This window comes from Cherax quadricarinatus, chromosome 15, assembly GCF_038502225.1.
Source record: "Cherax quadricarinatus isolate ZL_2023a chromosome 15, ASM3850222v1, whole genome shotgun sequence".
NCBI lineage: Eukaryota > Metazoa > Arthropoda > Malacostraca > Decapoda > Parastacidae > Cherax > Cherax quadricarinatus.
In genome coordinates, this window is record NC_091306.1 from 40,404,830 (window position 1) to 40,423,467 (window position 18,638).

Genomic DNA, 18,638 nt, shown 5'->3' on the forward strand with positions numbered 1-18,638 from the left:
ACTACTACTACCCTGCACCTCTCCTTCCGACAGTATTTAAGTCTCCGCACTGTCGCTTGATCTTCAGATAGTTCCTGACTATGGAACTGAACTTCTCCAGGCCGAGGGACTGACAACCTCAAATTCTACGACTTTAAGGGTGATGGACTGATTACATCGTCTTCACATCTCTACTGTTCCTGCCTACTTTCTGTATTCGACTGAAGAAGCCTACTGTGTAGGCGAAACGTTTCGGAATAAAGTTGTCTAACTGTTGCATATGTGTCTTACCTAACAACCTGTCGGTATTGTATACCATTTTGATGTTCATCTTGTCAGACACTGCAACACGTAGCATCTTGGTACAGAAAACACCTTGGACAAGCTTTTCAAGTGAGAAGGGTTGGATCTGAGAGGGACATGACCTCTCAGTTACCTCTCACTACTACTACTACTACTACCCTGCACCTCTCCTTCCGACAGTATTTAAGTCTCCGCACTGTCGCTTGATCTTCAGATAGTTCCTGACTATGGAACTGAACTTCTCCAGGCCGAGGGACTGACAACCTCAAATTCTACGACTTTAAGGGTGATGGACTGATTACATCGTCTTCACATCTCTACTGTTCCTGCCTACTTTCTGTATTCGACTGAAGAAGCCTACTGTGTAGGCGAAACGTTTCGGAATAAAGTTGTCTAACTGTTGCATATGTGTCTTACCTAACAACCTGTCGGTATTGTATACCATTTTGATGTTCATCTTGTCAGACACTGCAACACGTAGCATCTTGGTACAGAAAACACCTTGGACAAGCTTTTCAAGTGAGAAGGGTTGGATCTGAGAGGGACATGACCTCTCAGTTACCTCTCACTACTACTACTACTACTACCCTGCACCTCTCCTTCCGACAGTATTTAAGTCTCCGCACTGTCGCTTGATCTTCAGATAGTTCCTGACTATGGAACTGAACTTCTCCAGGCCGAGGGACTGACAACCTCAAATTCTACGACTTTAAGGGTGATGGACTGATTACATCGTCTTCACATCTCTACTGTTCCTGCCTACTTTCTGTATTCGACTGAAGAAGCCTACTGTGTAGGCGAAACGTTTCGGAATAAAGTTGTCTAACTGTTGCATATGTGTCTTACCTAACAACCTGTCGGTATTGTATACCATTTTGATGTTCATCTTGTCAGACACTGCAACACGTAGCATCTTGGTACAGAAAACACCTTGGACAAGCTTTTCAAGTGAGAAGGGTTGGAAATAAATGGTATAAAATACCGACACAATGGCAATATAAACACAAATGCAGTATAATGTGATCCTTTATTGACTACGTTTCGCCCACACAGTGGGCTTTTTCAAGTCACAAACAGAACTACCTGAGGTCAGGTGAAGAATGCTGCATCTGATGATGTACCGAGTTGGGTTGTAGAGTCTAAAAACTTGGGTAGCTTGGAAAGGAGACTGGACAAGTTTGTGAGCAGACCTTCTACAGTGTTCTTATGTGGGATAGCGATGAAGAAGTTTCTTGGCAAGTGGTTCAGCTATGTTATAGAAGCCACTATTCTGGTTGAAGTTGTCGGATATAGAAATAAGTGATGATTCCAGGATTCTTCGGTATTGAGTGTTGTCTTCTGTGGCGATAAGTCTTGAGTTTCTGTAGTTTATCAAGTGGTTGTGTGAATTACGGTGTTGTACGCAGGCATTCCTTGTGTCGTCAGACCTGCTTGCGTATTGGTGTTCTGAAATACGTGTTTGGAGATCCCTTGATGTTTCGCCCACGTATAACTTGTTGCAGTCATTACAAGGGATTATGTATACCCCTGCAGAGGATGGAGGCTTGTCCTGCCTACTACTGGTGATGTCCTTGATGGTCGTGGTTGTGGAGGTAGATACTTGGAATGATGTTTTGGCAAAGATGTTGGAAACATGTTTGGCAATGGAGTTGGTGGGAAGGACTATGTATCTCTTCTCGGCAGTGTCTTCTCTGGGTGTGTTGAAGATGTTTAGTGCTCGCCGTCTGCAGTCTCTGATGAAGTGACGAGGATAGTGGAGTTTGGAAAATACTTGTTCAATTATAGTGCATTCTTCCTCAAGGAACTCGTTGCTGCAGATTCTGAGTGCACGCAGGAAGAAGCCTATAATTACACCACGTTTGGTTTTGGTGTCGTGGTGAGAGTAGAAGTGGAGAAGATCGTTTTGGTTGGTGGGTTTTCGATAGACTTTAAAACGAAGTTCGTGGTCAGCTTTGCAGAGTAGAACATCAAGGAAAGGAAGAGTGTTGTCGACCTCTTCTTCAAGTGTGAACTGGATTGAAGGCTCGACCTGGTTGAGCTTGTCTTGGAGAGCTTGAACGTTGAAGCGTTTAGGAGTTATGAGGAGAATGTCGTCAACATAACGGAGCCAGGTGACAGACGAAGGAATAATGGTGGAGAAACGTTCGGCTTCTAGATGTTCCATGTATAGGTTCGCCAGGACTGCACTGAGTGGCGAACCCATGGGTAGTCCAAAAGTCTGCTGAAAGAGGTGATTTTCAAAAGAGAAACACGTAAAGCCAACACATAGTTCAACCAGGTCGATGAAATCGCTGGCTGGAATGGGAAGATCAAGTGAATCGTCAATTTTCTTGCGCAAGAGATCGATGGCTTGTTTAGTAGGTACTTTAGTACCTACTGACGATTACAGGAACAAGATACCTACAAACCTCTCACAACTAACCAAGTGGACAACCTTACTAAAACTTTTCTTCAAAGGACTCGCCGCATTCTGAGGAGCTCAGAACAAGGGAAGAAACTTCTGCACAACATGCCCAGCAACCCCAGACCTGCCAGAATGTACGGCCTGCCAAAGACTCACAAGCCTGGTATCCCACTGAGGCCCATATCCTCGGGAATAGGCAGTGCTCCCCACCAGCTCTCAGGAATTCTCGCCAAACACCTCTCGAAACTCTTGGGCACTATCAGTCCAGCACATCTCAAACACTCAGGTGATCTTCTCAATCGCATTCGCAACATCAACATCAGGAACAAGAAACTTTCCAGCCTTGACGTGACTTCCCTATTCACTAAAGTACCTACTAAACAAGCCATCGATCTCTTGCGCAAGAAAATTGACGATTCACTTGATCTTCCCATTCCAGCCAGCGATTTCATCGACCTGGTTGAACTATGTGTTGGCTTTACGTGTTTCTCTTTTGAAAATCACCTCTTTCAGCAGACTTTTGGACTACCCATGGGTTCGCCACTCAGTGCAGTCCTGGCGAACCTATACATGGAACATCTAGAAGCCGAACGTTTCTCCACCATTATTCCTTCGTCTGTCACCTGGCTCCGTTATGTTGACGACATTCTCCTCATAACTCCTAAACGCTTCAACGTTCAAGCTCTCCAAGACAAGCTCAACCAGGTCGAGCCTTCAATCCAGTTCACACTTGAAGAAGAGGTCGACAACACTCTTCCTTTCCTTGATGTTCTACTCTGCAAAGCTGACCACGAACTTCGTTTTAAAGTCTATCGAAAACCCACCAACCAAAACGATCTTCTCCACTTCTACTCTCACCACGACACCAAAACCAAACGTGGTGTAATTATAGGCTTCTTCCTGCGTGCACTCAGAATCTGCAGCAACGAGTTCCTTGAGGAAGAATGCACTATAATTGAACAAGTATTTTCCAAACTCCACTATCCTCGTCACTTCATCAGAGACTGCAGACGGCGAGCACTAAACATCTTCAACACACCCAGAGAAGACACTGCCGAGAAGAGATACATAGTCCTTCCCACCAACTCCATTGCCAAACATGTTTCCAACATCTTTGCCAAAACATCATTCCAAGTATCTACCTCCACAACCACGACCATCAAGGACATCACCAGTAGTAGGCAGGACAAGCCTCCATCCTCTGCAGGGGTATACATAATCCCTTGTAATGACTGCAACAAGTTATACGTGGGCGAAACATCAAGGGATCTCCAAACACGTATTTCAGAACACCAATACGCAAGCAGGTCTGACGACACAAGGAATGCCTGCGTACAACACCGTAATTCACACAACCACTTGATAAACTACAGAAACTCAAGACTTATCGCCACAGAAGACAACACTCAATACCGAAGAATCCTGGAATCATCACTTATTTCTATATCCGACAACTTCAACCAGAATAGTGGCTTCTATAACATAGCTGAACCACTTGCCAAGAAACTTCTTCATCGCTATCCCACATAAGAACACTGTAGAAGGTCTGCTCACAAACTTGTCCAGTCTCCTTTCCAAGCTACCCAAGTTTTTAGACTCTACAACCCAACTCGGTACATCATCAGATGCAGCATTCTTCACCTGACCTCAGGTAGTTCTGTTTGTGACTTGAAAAAGCCCACTGTGTGGGCGAAACGTAGTCAATAAAGGATCACATTATACTGCATTTGTGTTTATATTGCCATTGAGAAGGGTTGGATCTGAGAGGGACATGACCTCTCAGTTACCTCTCACTACTACTACTACTACTACCCTGCACCTCTCCTTCCGACAGTATTTAAGTCTCCGCACTGTCGCTTGATCTTCAGATAGTTCCTGACTATGGAACTGAACTTCTCCAGGCCGAGGGACTGACAACCTCAAATTCTACGACTTTAAGGGTGATGGACTGATTACATCGTCTTCACATCTCTACTGTTCCTGCCTACTTTCTGTATTCGACTGAAGAAGCCTACTGTGTAGGCGAAACGTTTCGGAATAAAGTTGTCTAACTGTTGCATATGTGTCTTACCTAACAACCTGTCGGTATTGTATACCATTTTGATGTTCATCTTGTCAGACACTGCAACACGTAGCATCTTGGTACAGAAAACACCTTGGACAAGCTTTTCAAGTGAGAAGGGTTGGATCTGAGAGGGACATGACCTCTCAGTTACCTCTCACTACTACTACTACTACTACTACCCTGCACCTCTCCTTCCGACAGTATTTAAGTCTCCGCACTGTCGCTTGATCTTCAGATAGTTCCTGACTATGGAACTGAACTTCTCCAGGCCGAGGGACTGACAACCTCAAATTCTACGACTTTAAGGGTGATGGACTGATTACATCGTCTTCACATCTCTACTGTTCCTGCCTACTTTCTGTATTCGACTGAAGAAGCCTACTGTGTAGGCGAAACGTTTCGGAATAAAGTTGTCTAACTGTTGCATATGTGTCTTACCTAACCATCTCACTAATGTTTTTATCTAACCTAAACTTGAAGCTACCCAAGGTTTTAACTTCAATATAATACTGTTCCACTCATCAGCTAACCTACTATTTTCAAACCAATACTTCCTTAAATCCTTTTTAAATCAAAACTTATCCAATTTGAATCAACTTAGGTTAACATACCTGGAGGTGGGTAATACCTAGGTCAACACACCTGGAAAGTTGTGCAAGACTGGTATACAATACCGACAAGATGAAATTTGAGATTAAGACACATGTGCAACATCTGGGTATCTTTATTGTAGACGTTTCGCCATCCAGTGGCTTTATCAATACAAATTCTTGGACATAAGAAAAAAGAAGAACTATATACAAAAGATGAGGTAATCAGTCCCTCGGCCTTGGAGGTGGTGCTCTAAACACCACCTCCAAGACCGAGGGACTGATTACCTCATCTTTTGTATATAGTTCTTCGTTTTTCTTATTATGTCCAAGAATTTGTATTGATAAAGCCACTGGATGGCGAAACGTCTACAATAAAGATACCCAGATGTTGCACATGTGTCTTAATCTCAACTTACACCTGGAAAGGTAACACCTAGGTCAACACACCTGGAGGAGGGGTAACACCTAGGTCAGCATACCTGGAGGTGGGTAACACCTAGGTCAACACACCTGGAAAGGTAACACCTAGGTCAACACACCTGGAGGAGGGGTAACACCTAGGTCAGCATACCTGGAGGTGGGTAACACCTATGTCAACACACCTGGAGGGGTAACACCTAGGTCAACACACCTGGAGGAGGGGTAACATCTAGGTCAACACACCTGGAGGAGGAGTATCCACGTACACCCAGTCCCGGTGACCAGACTTGGGTTGTGTCATGCCACAGAGAGAACCCAGGGGTTCACACCACCACTGCGGAGGTGAGTCTAGACTGGGAGAGGGCTTGTCGAAGCTGCTGAAGGAGTCGTTCTCTAGCAGGGTGTCGTTGCAGCCTCCCTCCTGCAGTTCTACATCGTCTACCCACACCTCCGTCGACGCCTCTGCTGTCCCTGCCGTCAGCACCACCTGACAAACCAACACACACTTAAATTTTCCCGAGTCTGACCCTCATACACTAGCATGAATTAATACCAAAATGATATTACACATTATGCTATAATGCTAAAGCCAGTGGAAGGTCTCGGCCACATGTCTGAAACCACCAATGGCGGGTCATGATATAAGAACATAAGAATGGAAGAACACTGCAAATTTAGGTTGGATAAGTACATGAGTGGGAGGGGTTGGATTTGAGTGGGACTTTCACATCGGAGCTTGTTTCTTGGGTGGCATTGAAAATTGGGTTGGGCAAATGTTTTGTTAGTGGGATGAATTGTAAAGGACCTGCCTAGTATGGGCCAACAGGCCTGCTGCAGTGTTCCTCCTTTCTTATGTTCTTATGTTCTTATGAAGGCCTACTGGCCCGTACAAGGCAAGTCATTATCAAAGCCACCCCTACCCAAAGCTACCCAAAAATTTACTCCCAGACCCACGACACCAAACAAACCCAGCCCCTCCCACTCATATATTTGTAAAGTCTTATTTTAAAGCCACACATATGACCAGGACGCTCGTCAAGATGCACTTCTTTCCTGACAAATCTTAATCTAACCTTGGCTGGAAAATATAAACATGAACTCCCAGAACCATACCCCCGGCCGGGATTGAACCCGCGGTCATACCCGGGGGTATGGTTTATTTGCAATCGTGTCATTACGATTTCTTAAGTCATGAACTCCCAGTTGAGAAAGAAAACATCAGATGACGTTTCTGTCCGTTCGAAACGCTTATAAATTCACTGAGAATAGTGCAGGAGAGACCACGTAAACTTTTCTCTTCAAATTTCGGGTTAATAGTGAAAAAAAAAAGATGCATATTAGACAAGTCGAAATATTGAGAACTTCAGAAATATGAGATAATAAAACCCTTGGATCGGTTACATAAAAAAGATAATTGAATTATTAATGTGAAGTCATTAAATTTGTCTATAATTTTTGAAAGAAATGTACTTTCGTGAAGTATAATCATGTAAAGTAAAAGGACACAAGTGCAACTAATGTGACATTTATTGTGGCAACGTTTCGCTCTCCAGGAGCTTTATCAAGCTAACACCAGAGTCGCCATCGCTTCTACCACTTCAATAAAGGATCTAACCAGGACAAAACACAAGCACCACGAACCAGTCAATGCAGGAGTTTACACTATACCCTGTGGAGGCTGTGACAAGATCTACGTAGGTGAAACAGCAAGAAACCTCGACACCCGCCTCAATGAACACATATACGCATGTAAGAACGACAACTTAAACAACGCCTGTGTACAACACCGAAATTCCACCAATCATCTTATGAAATTCAGAGACGCCCAATTAGTGATAAAAGAAAATAATTTCCGCACACGCAAGTGCCTTGAATCAGCACTGATCGCTGTTTCGAATACAATTAAACAAAACAACGGCAGCTTCACCATCTCCGAAGTCTTAGCAAGAATCCTCCTGAAAACAGTAAACCCTGCCATCACATAGTCTCTCCTGTTATACTACACAAAGCACAGAGAGTGAACACTGAAATAAGCTGCCTCATTCCAGTTTATATTTGTCCAACCTATTTTTATGTTACCCAAGTAATAGCTTTTATATCCTTTTACTCATGTACGAATTAATTGCTCTACCATATTGTATTACTTTTGTCACTACCACTACTACTACCACTAGTGAACATCGAAATGGTACCTCACTAGTATTCACCTCACTCTGAGCCTTTATATACCCTCTGTGTCCATGTATTGTTTGTAATGGCTTGATAAAGCTCCTGGAGAGCGAAACGTTGCCACAATAAATGTCACATTAGTTGCACTTGTGTCCTTTTACTTTACATATTGTCGGTAATTCTACCAACTTTATTACAAGTATAATCATGTACAATTATTACTACATTACAAATATGAGTTCTGGCATACGCATTATTATTATCATGACTCACGAAATCGTAATGACACGATTGCAAACAAACCATTCCCAGGACGGGATTGAACCCGCGGTCAGTGTCATTACGATTTCGTGAGTCATGGAAATAAATGGTATAAAATACCGACACAATGGCAATATAAACACAAATGCAGTATAATGTGATCATTTATTGACAACGTTTCACCCACTCAGAAAAAGGGGAAAGGGAAACTTCTGCACACCATGCCCAGAAAACCCAGCCCTCCGAATGAAGGCCCTCCAAAGACCCCACAACCCCGGATCCCCCCGAGGCCCATATCCCCTGGAATAGGCAGGGGCCTCAAGCCCCCCGTGAATTTTCGCCAAACAACCCCTCGAAATTCTGGCACTATCAGTCCAGAAATCTCAAACACTCAGGTAAATCTTCCAATCGCTTTCGAAACATCAACATCAGGAAAAAGGAAACTTTCCATTGACTTCCCATTCATCAAAGTACCTACCAAACAAGCCATCGATTTTTGCGCAAGAAAATTGACGATTATTTGATTTTCCCCTTTTTCCGCCAGCGACTTTATCGACCGGGCTAAACTATTTTTTTTGGTTTTACGTTTTCTTTTGAAAATCACTTTTTCAGGATTTTGGTTTTACCCAGGGGTTCCCACCAGTGCAGTCCCAGCAAACCCCATACATGGAAATCGAAGCCGAACGTTTCTCCACCATTTTTCCCTTTTCCGTCTGTCACCTGGCCCGTTAGGGTTTGACGACTTTCTCTCATAACTTAAAACGCCCTTTTCCCCCCAAAGACAACCCTTCCAACCAGGTCGACCCTTTCAACCAAAGTTAAACATTTTGGAAGAAGAGGTCGACAACATTTTTCCCTTTTCCCCTTGATGTTCTATTTCCGCAAAGCTGACCCCCAAACTTTCGTTTTAAAGTCTATCGAAAACCCCCCAAACCCAAAACGATCTTCCCATTTCCTCACCAAACCCAAAATAAAACTTTAAATGGTTTTTTTCCTGCGTGCACTAGAATCTGCAGCAATGAGTTTTTTGGAGGAAGAATGAAACTATAATTGAACAGGTATTTTCCCAAACTCCACTATCCTCGTTTTTTCATCAAAACTGCAGACGGCGAGCCCCAAACATCTTCAACACCCCCAGAAAGACATTTAGAAGAAAACATACCCTTTCCCCACAACCCATTCCCAAAATTTTTCCAACATTTTTGCCAAAACATAAACCCAAGTATCACCCCAAAACCAGACCACGGGAATCACCAGTAGTAGGGGGGAAAGTTTCCACCCCTCTGCGGGGGTATACATAACCCTTTGGTAATGACGGGCAATTTTTAAAAGAAAGGAAACATAAAGGGGACCCCCAAAACACGTATTTCAGAACCCCAAATTTACGCAAGCAGGTCTGACGACACAAGGAATGCCTAAGGGAAACCCCGAAATTCAAAAGCACTTGATAAACTACAAAAAATTCAAGACTTATCGCCACAGAAGACAACACTCAAACCGAAGAATCCGGGAATCATCACTTATTTCATATCCGACAAATTCCCCAACCAGAATAGTGGTTTCATAAATAGGGAACCATTCCAAGAAATTTTCTTCTTACCCCACAAAAGGGAACACTGAGAAAGGTTTCTGTAAACCAATTTTGCCCAAAGTCCCCTTTTCCAAGCTCCCCAATTTTTGGATTTCTACAACCCAACCCACATCATCAGATGCAGCATTTTTTCACCTGACCCACCCGACTATTACCGCGTTCCTTCCACCCCGGAGTTCTGTTTAGGAAAACCCCACTGTGTGGAATTTTTGAAGCCAATAAAGGATCAATTATACTGCATTTGTGTTTATATTCGAACCCCCTACCAAAACCCTTGCCCAAAAATTTTAAGGTTACCGGCACTCAAACCCACCCGGTGGGATCATCAAAAATGCACTTCTCCACCTGACTTCAAATTCGGGAAAGCCATAAATCCCCTCGATTTTCCCAAAACCCCAGGTAGATCCGTGTGTGACTTGAAAAAGCCCACTGTGTGGGTGAAACGTTGTCAATAAAGGATCACATTATACTGCATTTGTGTTTATATTGCCTTCGTGAGTCATGTTGACGGCAGTGAAGGGACTTAAGAACATAAGAACATAAGAAAGGAGGAACACTGCAGCAGGCCTGTTGGCCCATACTGGGGGCCCCTTTTTAACCATCCCACTAACAAACATTTGACCCCCCCACTTTCAGTGCTACCCAAGAACTAAACCTGAGGGCAAGCCCCACTCAAACCCAAACCCCAAATCCCACTAAAGGGTTTTTCCAACCAAATTTTGAAACAAACCCGGAGTTCGTCAGGGGCCACGCTAGCTGGAGTTTTTGTCTGAAAAACCAGAGGTGGTCACGGGAGGTGCCTGTGCAAACCCCTTCCCATGGTGGAAAAAAACCTTATTTGGGAAACTTAGGGTGGCTAGCTGGTCTGGGTTAACGCGACGGTCGGGATTTTTGAGACCTATGACCGGGGGGTTCAACCCCGGGGGTGGTTTGGTTTATTATTATTATTATTATTATTTTTAAATTTATTATTATTATTCAGGGGAAAATTTCAAAGATAGGAGAGAGGGAGTAATAGTAAAAAATAGTTTCATTGCCTTACTTGTTAAGGTAGGGTGTCAAGCTCCCTTTTCCCCCCCTTTTCCCCCCCTTTTTCCCCCAAAAAGGGGTGAGGCCTGGTTCAAACAGAATCCCCAGACCACAGCCCCCAACACTATTTAAGTACATGCCCCTTTTTCTAGGGGGAATTTTTTTGGTTGAAAGCTTCACTTTTTGACCAATAAAAACTTAGTCGTTTAAATTTTCTTGCCCAGGTTGACTTTTGATAATCCCCTACATCTTTTAGGAAATTGAAATTATCATGGAGAGTGATTTTTTAAGAGTGGGAAAATTCATTTTTTCCAGCTTGGATGACAGAGAGGGTCACCTGTCAATCAACGAGCAGAATTGATGGAGAGACTAACGTCCGGGAGATTTCCCCTTTGGAAATTCCCCTGTGCACCCGTATGAAATTGCAGGAGAAACCCCCTCACTTGCAGGGTAAAGAACCTGCTTTAAAATTGATAAAATTACCCGGGTTTACTGGGGAAGAACCAAACCCGGGGGGTTGAAACCCAAACAACCGAGACCCCCATATCAGCAATTTACATAAAACAAATTAGTTTAAACCAACCCCAGCACCCCTTTTTTTATTTTAAAAGGGTTGAATTCTTTTATATTTATTTTTTTCTTTTTTTTATTTTTTTTTAATGTGGATTAATTTTTCATATTTAAGTGTTTTATATTTTATTTTTTTAAAAAAAGGGTTTATGTTTGTCTGTTATTACTTTTTCTATTCAAATTTTCCTGAGGGGGGAGCCACCCTTTGGGAATATTGCCAGCTGTTAAGGGCGGGAAAAAGCCTTCACATCAGGGGGGGAAAGGCCCCAAACCAAAAGGGGGTTATACGACTTTGGAGAGGGAAAAAACCCAGATTTTTCGGGAGGTAGAGGGTTTGATTTCATTGGATCAAGAGCCCCTTTTATTAGCATCAAGGTCCCCTTTCTCCCTTCTCCCCATGTGAAGTGTTCAAAGTACGTGTAGAAGAAATATTTTTATAGATATGAGTTCCTAGGTTAACAATTCATGTCAGGTCATGACAGACTCTTCACGTCACATCACACAGGATCCCCAAATTAATCAGGTTATACACAGATGATCCATCCCGGGTCAGGTCAAAATTTAACGATTCATGTCAGTCACGGTACCCCAATTTGCCGACTCAGTTGGTCACATTACACCCGCAAAACCGCCAAGTCACGTCAAAATTTCCAAAAAAACCAGCCACTTCCCACGGGGAATGCAAAATATCGTCACATCACATAGTATTAACTCACGTCACGCCACACAGGTCCCTGCCCTTTGACAGGCCACATCACAGGTCATTAGACCTGTCTAAGTGTGAGGAATTCATCTCACACACAGACAGATTTATTTCCCCGGGTAAACAATGGCATAGACAGAGCAGGTGGCAAGCCAGAGATGCAATGAGGGGGAAAAAACAAAAACCCCCTTTCCCACCGGACACGGGGATTTTTTAAGGGAAGCAGAGACTAACGATAAAACCTCGGAGGGGGGCCCCAGTTAGATGGGGCGATAAAATTGGGGCACATGTGCAACCTGGATCTTTATTGAGGAAACTTTTCGCCACAAAAGTGGCCTTACAGTCCATACGTGGGGAGAAATTTGGAAGAACAGGAAAGAAGGGAGGTAATCAGTCCCCAACCTTTAGTCGATGTGTTGTCCTTTTAATAGAATACGGCATATAAAAGCAAAAGAAGGGAGCTTTTTAAACCCAAAGGCAGGAGAGGTGCAGCAGTCATAAAAAGTGAACCGGGTTTAATTTGGGAAATAGGTCGTGCCCCCCCCAAAAATTAGGGAAAAGGGAAAAATTTCCCGGCAAAGATCCCAAGAAGTTTCAGGCCCCACAGATTTTGAGGGTTGAAAAGAGAAAATGACATGTTGATAACATGCCGGGTTTTCTGAACCATTCAAAATTTTGGTTGCCTTTAAAAAAACCAAAATCCCAAATTTTTTAAAAACCCCAAATTTGGGAAATTCCCCCCATTTCCGAAGGGTGGAGATGCTGCCGCTACCCCGGTACACATCCTTCAGATATCCGAAAAGGGTGATACAGTTCAGAATTTATTAAAGGTTTTCGCCAAGGGGTTTGGTGTAGCCATTCATGGCGAAACGTTTCCTTTAATGTCCCGAACTGCACATAACTGTATTTTTCCAAATCTTGTCGGTACCACATCTTTCACAAACTATATTATTCTCGGCGAAATATAATGTTAAAAAAAATATATAATTAAAAAGGTATTCACCTTTTTTGTGAAGTAAATGGACCATAATTCTCTTTTTTTTAAACTTGGGGGTTTTTTTCACTTAAGCAAATTTTTGGGTTAAAACGGATTATCAAAGGCAACCTTTTGTTAATTGATGGTTGAATATACAGGACTCAGTATCATTAGTTTAATTGGGGAAAAGGGTTAGGGAAATTTAAAACTTTTTAAAAAATCTTTTTTTCTTTTTAAACAAAAATTTTGGACGGTCAGTTTGGTTGAGATGATGTAGCAGCCTGCCTTTTTTAAAAGTTTTGCATTGTTTATAGAGTCTTTTTAATTTTTTTAAAAGATTTGTAGGTTTTTAGAGTCTTTGAATTTTTTATATAGTTTTTTTGTATTGTTTATAGAGTCTTTGTATTGTTTATAGAGTCTTTGTATTGTTTATAGAGTCTTTGTATTGTTTATAGAGTCTTTGTATTGTTTATAGAGTCTTTGTATTGTTTATAGAGTCTTTGTATTGTTTATAGAGTCTTTGTATTGTTTATAGAGTCTTTGTATTGTTTATAGAGGTTTTTAAAAATTAGAGTCTTTTTTATTGTTTATAGAGTATTTGTATTTTTTTATAGAGTCTTTTAAAAAGTTAAGAGTTTTTTGGGAATTTTTTATAAATCTTTAAAAAAATTTTTAGAGTCTTTGTATTGTTTATGAGTCTTTGGATTGCTTATAGAGTTTTTTGTATTGTTTAAAAAGAGCCCTTTTAAATTTTTTTTATAAGTTTTTTAAAAATTTTAGAGTCTTTATTGGTTAGGGGTTTTTTTTTTTTTATAGAGTTTCAATTTTTAAGGATCTTTGTATTGCTTATAGAGTCTTTGTATTGTTTATAGAGTCTTTGTATTGGTTATAGAGTCTTTGTATTGTTTATAGAGTCTTTGCATTGTTTATAGAGTCTTTGTATTGTTTGTAGAGTTCTTTTTACTTTCTTAAGGGGTCTTTTTTATTGTTTATAGAGTCTCTTTATTTTTGTTTAAGATTTTTATTGTTTATGAGTTTTTTGCATTGTTATAGAGTCTTTGATTTTAAAAAGAGTCTTTGTATTGTTTATAGAGTATTTGTATTGTTTATAGAGTCTTTGTATTGTTTATATAGTCTTTGTATTGTTTATAGAGTCTTTTTAGGGTTTTAGAGTTTTTAAAAATTTTTATAGAGTCTTTAATTTCCTTTTGAGTTTTGGGTTTTTTTATGGTTTTGTACAAGGGGGTTTTTGTATTGTTTGAGTTTTGTATTTTTTATAATCTTTTTATTGTTTTTGGAGCTCATTGTTTATAGAGTCTTTGTATTGTTTATAGAGTCTTTGTATTGTTTATATTTATTAGTTTATTGAAGTAATTGAGGTTTAAAAGCGAGGTCTGGCGCTTTTAGTTTCAATTTTCTTCAGCTACCGATCCAGTGGGGTTGTAAGGGATGGACGGGTTTGGGAAGTCCGACCAAAAGGACTGGTTTGGGAAGTTTGATCAAAATGGACTGGCTGGTAAGTCTTGGATCACTGATGGATCGGTCTTGGGTCACTGATGGGTCTGGTAAGCCCTTTGGGTCAATAGGGTTGGGTGGGAAAACCCCGGGTCACTGATGGATCCTTGGTGAGTCTTGGATCACCCATGGACCGGCTGCAAATCTTGGATCACTGATGGACCGGCTGGTGTCTTTGGGTCACTGATGGACTGCCTGGGAGTCTTTGGGTCACCGATGGGCTGGCTGGTAAGTCTTTGGGTCACTGGGTGGACGCCCGGGAGTCTTTGGGTCACTGATGGACTTGGGGGTCCCCCGGGTCACTGATGGACGCCCGGTGTGGATCACTGATGGACTGGCTGGTAAGTCTTGGATCACTGATGGACTGGCTGGTAAGTCTTGGATCACTGATGGACTGGCTGGTAAGTCTTGGATCACTGATGGACTGGCTGGTGAGTCTTGGATCACTGATGGACTGGCTGGTAAGTCTTGGATCACTGATGGAAGTCTTGGATCACTGATGGACTGGCTGGTGAGTCTTGGATCACTGATGGACTGGCTGGTAAGTCTTGGATCACTGATGGACTGGCTGGTGAGTCTTGGATCACTGATGGACTGGCTGGTGAGTCTTGGATCACTGATGGACTGGCTGGTAAGTCTTGGATCACTGATGGACTGGCTGGTAAGTCTTGGATCACTGATGGACTGGCTGGTAAGTCTTGGATCACTGATGGACTGCCTGGTGAGTCTTGGATCACTGATGGACTGGCTGGTAAGTCTTGGATCACTGATGGACTGCCTGGTGAGTCTTGGATCACTGATGGACTGCCTGGTGAGTCTTGGATCACTGATGGACTGGCTGGTAAGTCTTGGATCACTGATGAACTGCCTGGTGAGTCTTGAATCACTGATGGACTGCCTGGTGAGTCTTGGATCACTGATGGACTGGCTGGTGAGTCTTGGATCACTGATGGACTGACTGGTAAGTCTTGGATCACTGATGGACTGGCTGGTAAGTCTTGGATCACTGATGGACTGGCTGGTGAGTCTTGGATCACTGATGGACTGGCTGGTAAGTCTTTCGCTGATCGGGCTGTAATGGACTGGCTGGTCTTGGATCACTGATGGACTGGCTGGTAAGTCTTGGATGACTGATGGACTGGCTGATGGACTGGCTGGTAAGTCTTGGATCACTGATGGACTGGCTCAGTCTTGGATCACTGATGGACTGGCTGGTAAGTCTTGGATGACTGATGGACTGGCTGGTGTAAGTCTTGGATTGGATCACTTGACTGATGGACTGACTGGTAAGTCTTGGATCACTGATGGACTGGCTGGTGAGTCTTGGATCACTGATGGACTGGCTGGTGAGTCTTGGATCACTGATGGACTGGCTGGTGAGTCTTGGATCACTGATGGACTGGCTGGTGAGTGTTGGATCACTGATGGACTGGCTGGTAAGTCTTGGCTCACTGATGGACTGACTGGTAAGTCTTGGATCGCTGATGGACTGGCTGGTAAGTCTTGGATCAATGATGGACTGGCTGGTAAGTCTTGGATCAATGATGGACTGGCTGGTAAGTCTTGGATCACTGATGGACTGACTGGTAAGTCTTGGATCACTGATGGACTGGCTGGTAAGTCTTGGATCACTGATGGACTGGCTGGTAAGTCTTGGATCACTGATGGACTGGCTGGTAAGTCTTGGATCACTGATGGACTGGCTGGTAAGTCTTGGATCACTGATGGACTGGCTGGTAAGTCTTGGATCACTGATGGACTGGCTGGTAAGTCTTGGATCACTGACGGACTAGCTGGTAAGTCTTGGATCACTGACGGACTGGCTGATAAGTCTTGGATCACTGACGGACTGGCTGGTAAGTCTTGGATCACTGACGGACTAGCTGGTAAGTCTTGGATCACTGACGGACTGGCTGGTAAGTCTTGGATCACTGATGGACTGGCTGATAAGTCTTGGATCACTGACGGACTGGCTGATAAGTCTTGGATCACTGATGGACTGGCTGGTAAGTCTTGGATCACCAACAGACCGTGACCTCAAATCCTGACCAATCCACTACAGTATTACATTCGTTCATTACCAATGTTCAGCACATAACTGTCAAAATGTACATATTAAAATCATCACCCCGCTGCTCGATGGTAGATGTCGTACTGGAACTATTCAATAATCATTAGTTCTGTGGATCGCAAAACTGAGACTGTGGAAACAAAAGTAGCAGCGTTCTTAACCTAACTTTCCTGGATGTAAACACAGCAATAAAACGCTGTGCCACCGTCTCTGGAAATATTATTGCTGTGTTGACTTTGTTATTTGTTTTAAATCCCTAGAAAATTGACGCGATGGTGTCGATCGTCTTACGAAAAAATCGAAAATATTGAAATAGAGGAGTCCGACTTAAAGGAATATTTGACATCCAGATGTCGGCGCCGAGGGTAAGCTAAGGTAATTTGGTCTTGTTTTCTGGAGACGCAAGAGAGGTTGATTATGTTTGTGCTGGTGTTTTTTTTTTTGGGGGGGGGAACTGAACGAGTTGATTTAGATGAGAGTGTCAACTGTACGCACACTGATGTAAGTGTGTCACATGTATACATACTGACGTAGGTGTGAGTGTCAGATGTATACATATTGACGTAAGTTGTCAGATTTTTTTTGGTAGTGTAGATAAACAGTACAGAGATGCGACATGTTCATAAATTAGATACGTGTACAATACTTGAGTATCCTTATTGTGGAAATGTTTCGCCACACTGTGGATTCATCAGTAATACAAAGAACAGTGAAGATCAGACAGAGTTTGAGGTAATCAGTCCCTCAGCCTGGAGCCGATGTAATCAGTCCATCAATTGATGGACTGATTACATCGACTCCATGTTGAGGGACTGATCACCTCAAAGTCCTTATGATCTTCACCATTCTTCTCTGTACTGGACTGGGGAAGCCACGGTAAAGACACCCAATAAAGATACATGTGTCTAATTTTTTATTACCTGGTAGGGATGCTGTGAGGGCGGTAGAGTGACACACTCAGAGAGCCAGTGAAGACCCTTGCCACGGCACTGCTCCCAGATGGTGGTAGTGGTGGTAGTGGTGGAAGTAGTGGTGGTGGTAGTGGTGGCAGTGCGTTGCTGTCGTTGTCCCACTGACAGACACCGACTTGTACCCTTCACGATGTACCTGCAACACGCACGTTACTATTATTATTATTATTATTATTATTATTATTATTATTATTATTATTATTATTATTATTATTATTATTATTATTATTATTATTATTATGCTAATGGGGATGCATCAGATCTGAATGGATAACGCAGCATCAGTGAAATGGGAGGTAATGAGATCTGATCCAAGAGAAAAATAATTACAGTTTCTCGGATCAAGAGCCCTTCACGAACATGAGTGGCGCTCTCCCGGGAGTGTGCCTACCCTCGGTGCCTACCCTCGGTGCCTGTCCCTCGGGAATTTCAGCCAGAGTTGACAGACTTACCTCATCAAGCAACAATAACTTTACCAAACAAGACCACACCAAAGAATATTTTTGGGCAATTATTCGAATAATCAGTCTCAAAATCGTGAAATTTATATATCTTATTAATAATAAATTAAAATATTTTATTTAGGTTATACAAACACAGAGCCTTCAGCTTTTCTATCCTTGCCTCTAACGTGTGTATGTAATACACAATAGTCCATAATCTATGCACTAGATGTGGATAGCTCTGTTTAGCTCATGGCTTCTGTGTGGGCTTCTAAGTCCTCCTGTCTCTCTTTCCAATGTACTCCCACGTACATTTCTCCTCTGCAAGGGATACACTATCCCATCAGATGATAACTCCCAGGTAACGGTAACTCCAGCTCTGCTGGAACGACATATTTGAAGCAGGTGAACCTTCAATAACAGGTGAACCTATAATAACAGGTGAACCTATAATAGAACATTTAACAATATTGTCATTGTCCTACTGAAGTCTTGCAGTTCAGGCTGACAAATTCCAGCGTGTTACCACCATCCAGCTTGTTAGAAGGCGACAAGGGTACATATTTAGTTTTTGT

General features: G+C 42.6%; 1 protein-coding gene across 1 annotated transcript in view; it reads right to left on the bottom strand.

Annotated features, from left to right (window-relative positions):
- LOC128703340 (uncharacterized) overlaps nucleotides 1–18,638 on the bottom strand; it is a 352,588-nt gene that overhangs the window by 65,413 nt on the left and 268,537 nt on the right. The window contains exons 17-18 of the mRNA XM_070085304.1: nucleotides 17,570–17,756; nucleotides 6,008–6,251 (exon numbers count right to left, since the gene is read on the bottom strand). Coding sequence (XP_069941405.1) covers nucleotides 6,008–6,251; nucleotides 17,570–17,756 — 431 coding nt within the window. The remainder of the gene's footprint in view (nucleotides 1–6,007; nucleotides 6,252–17,569; nucleotides 17,757–18,638) is intronic.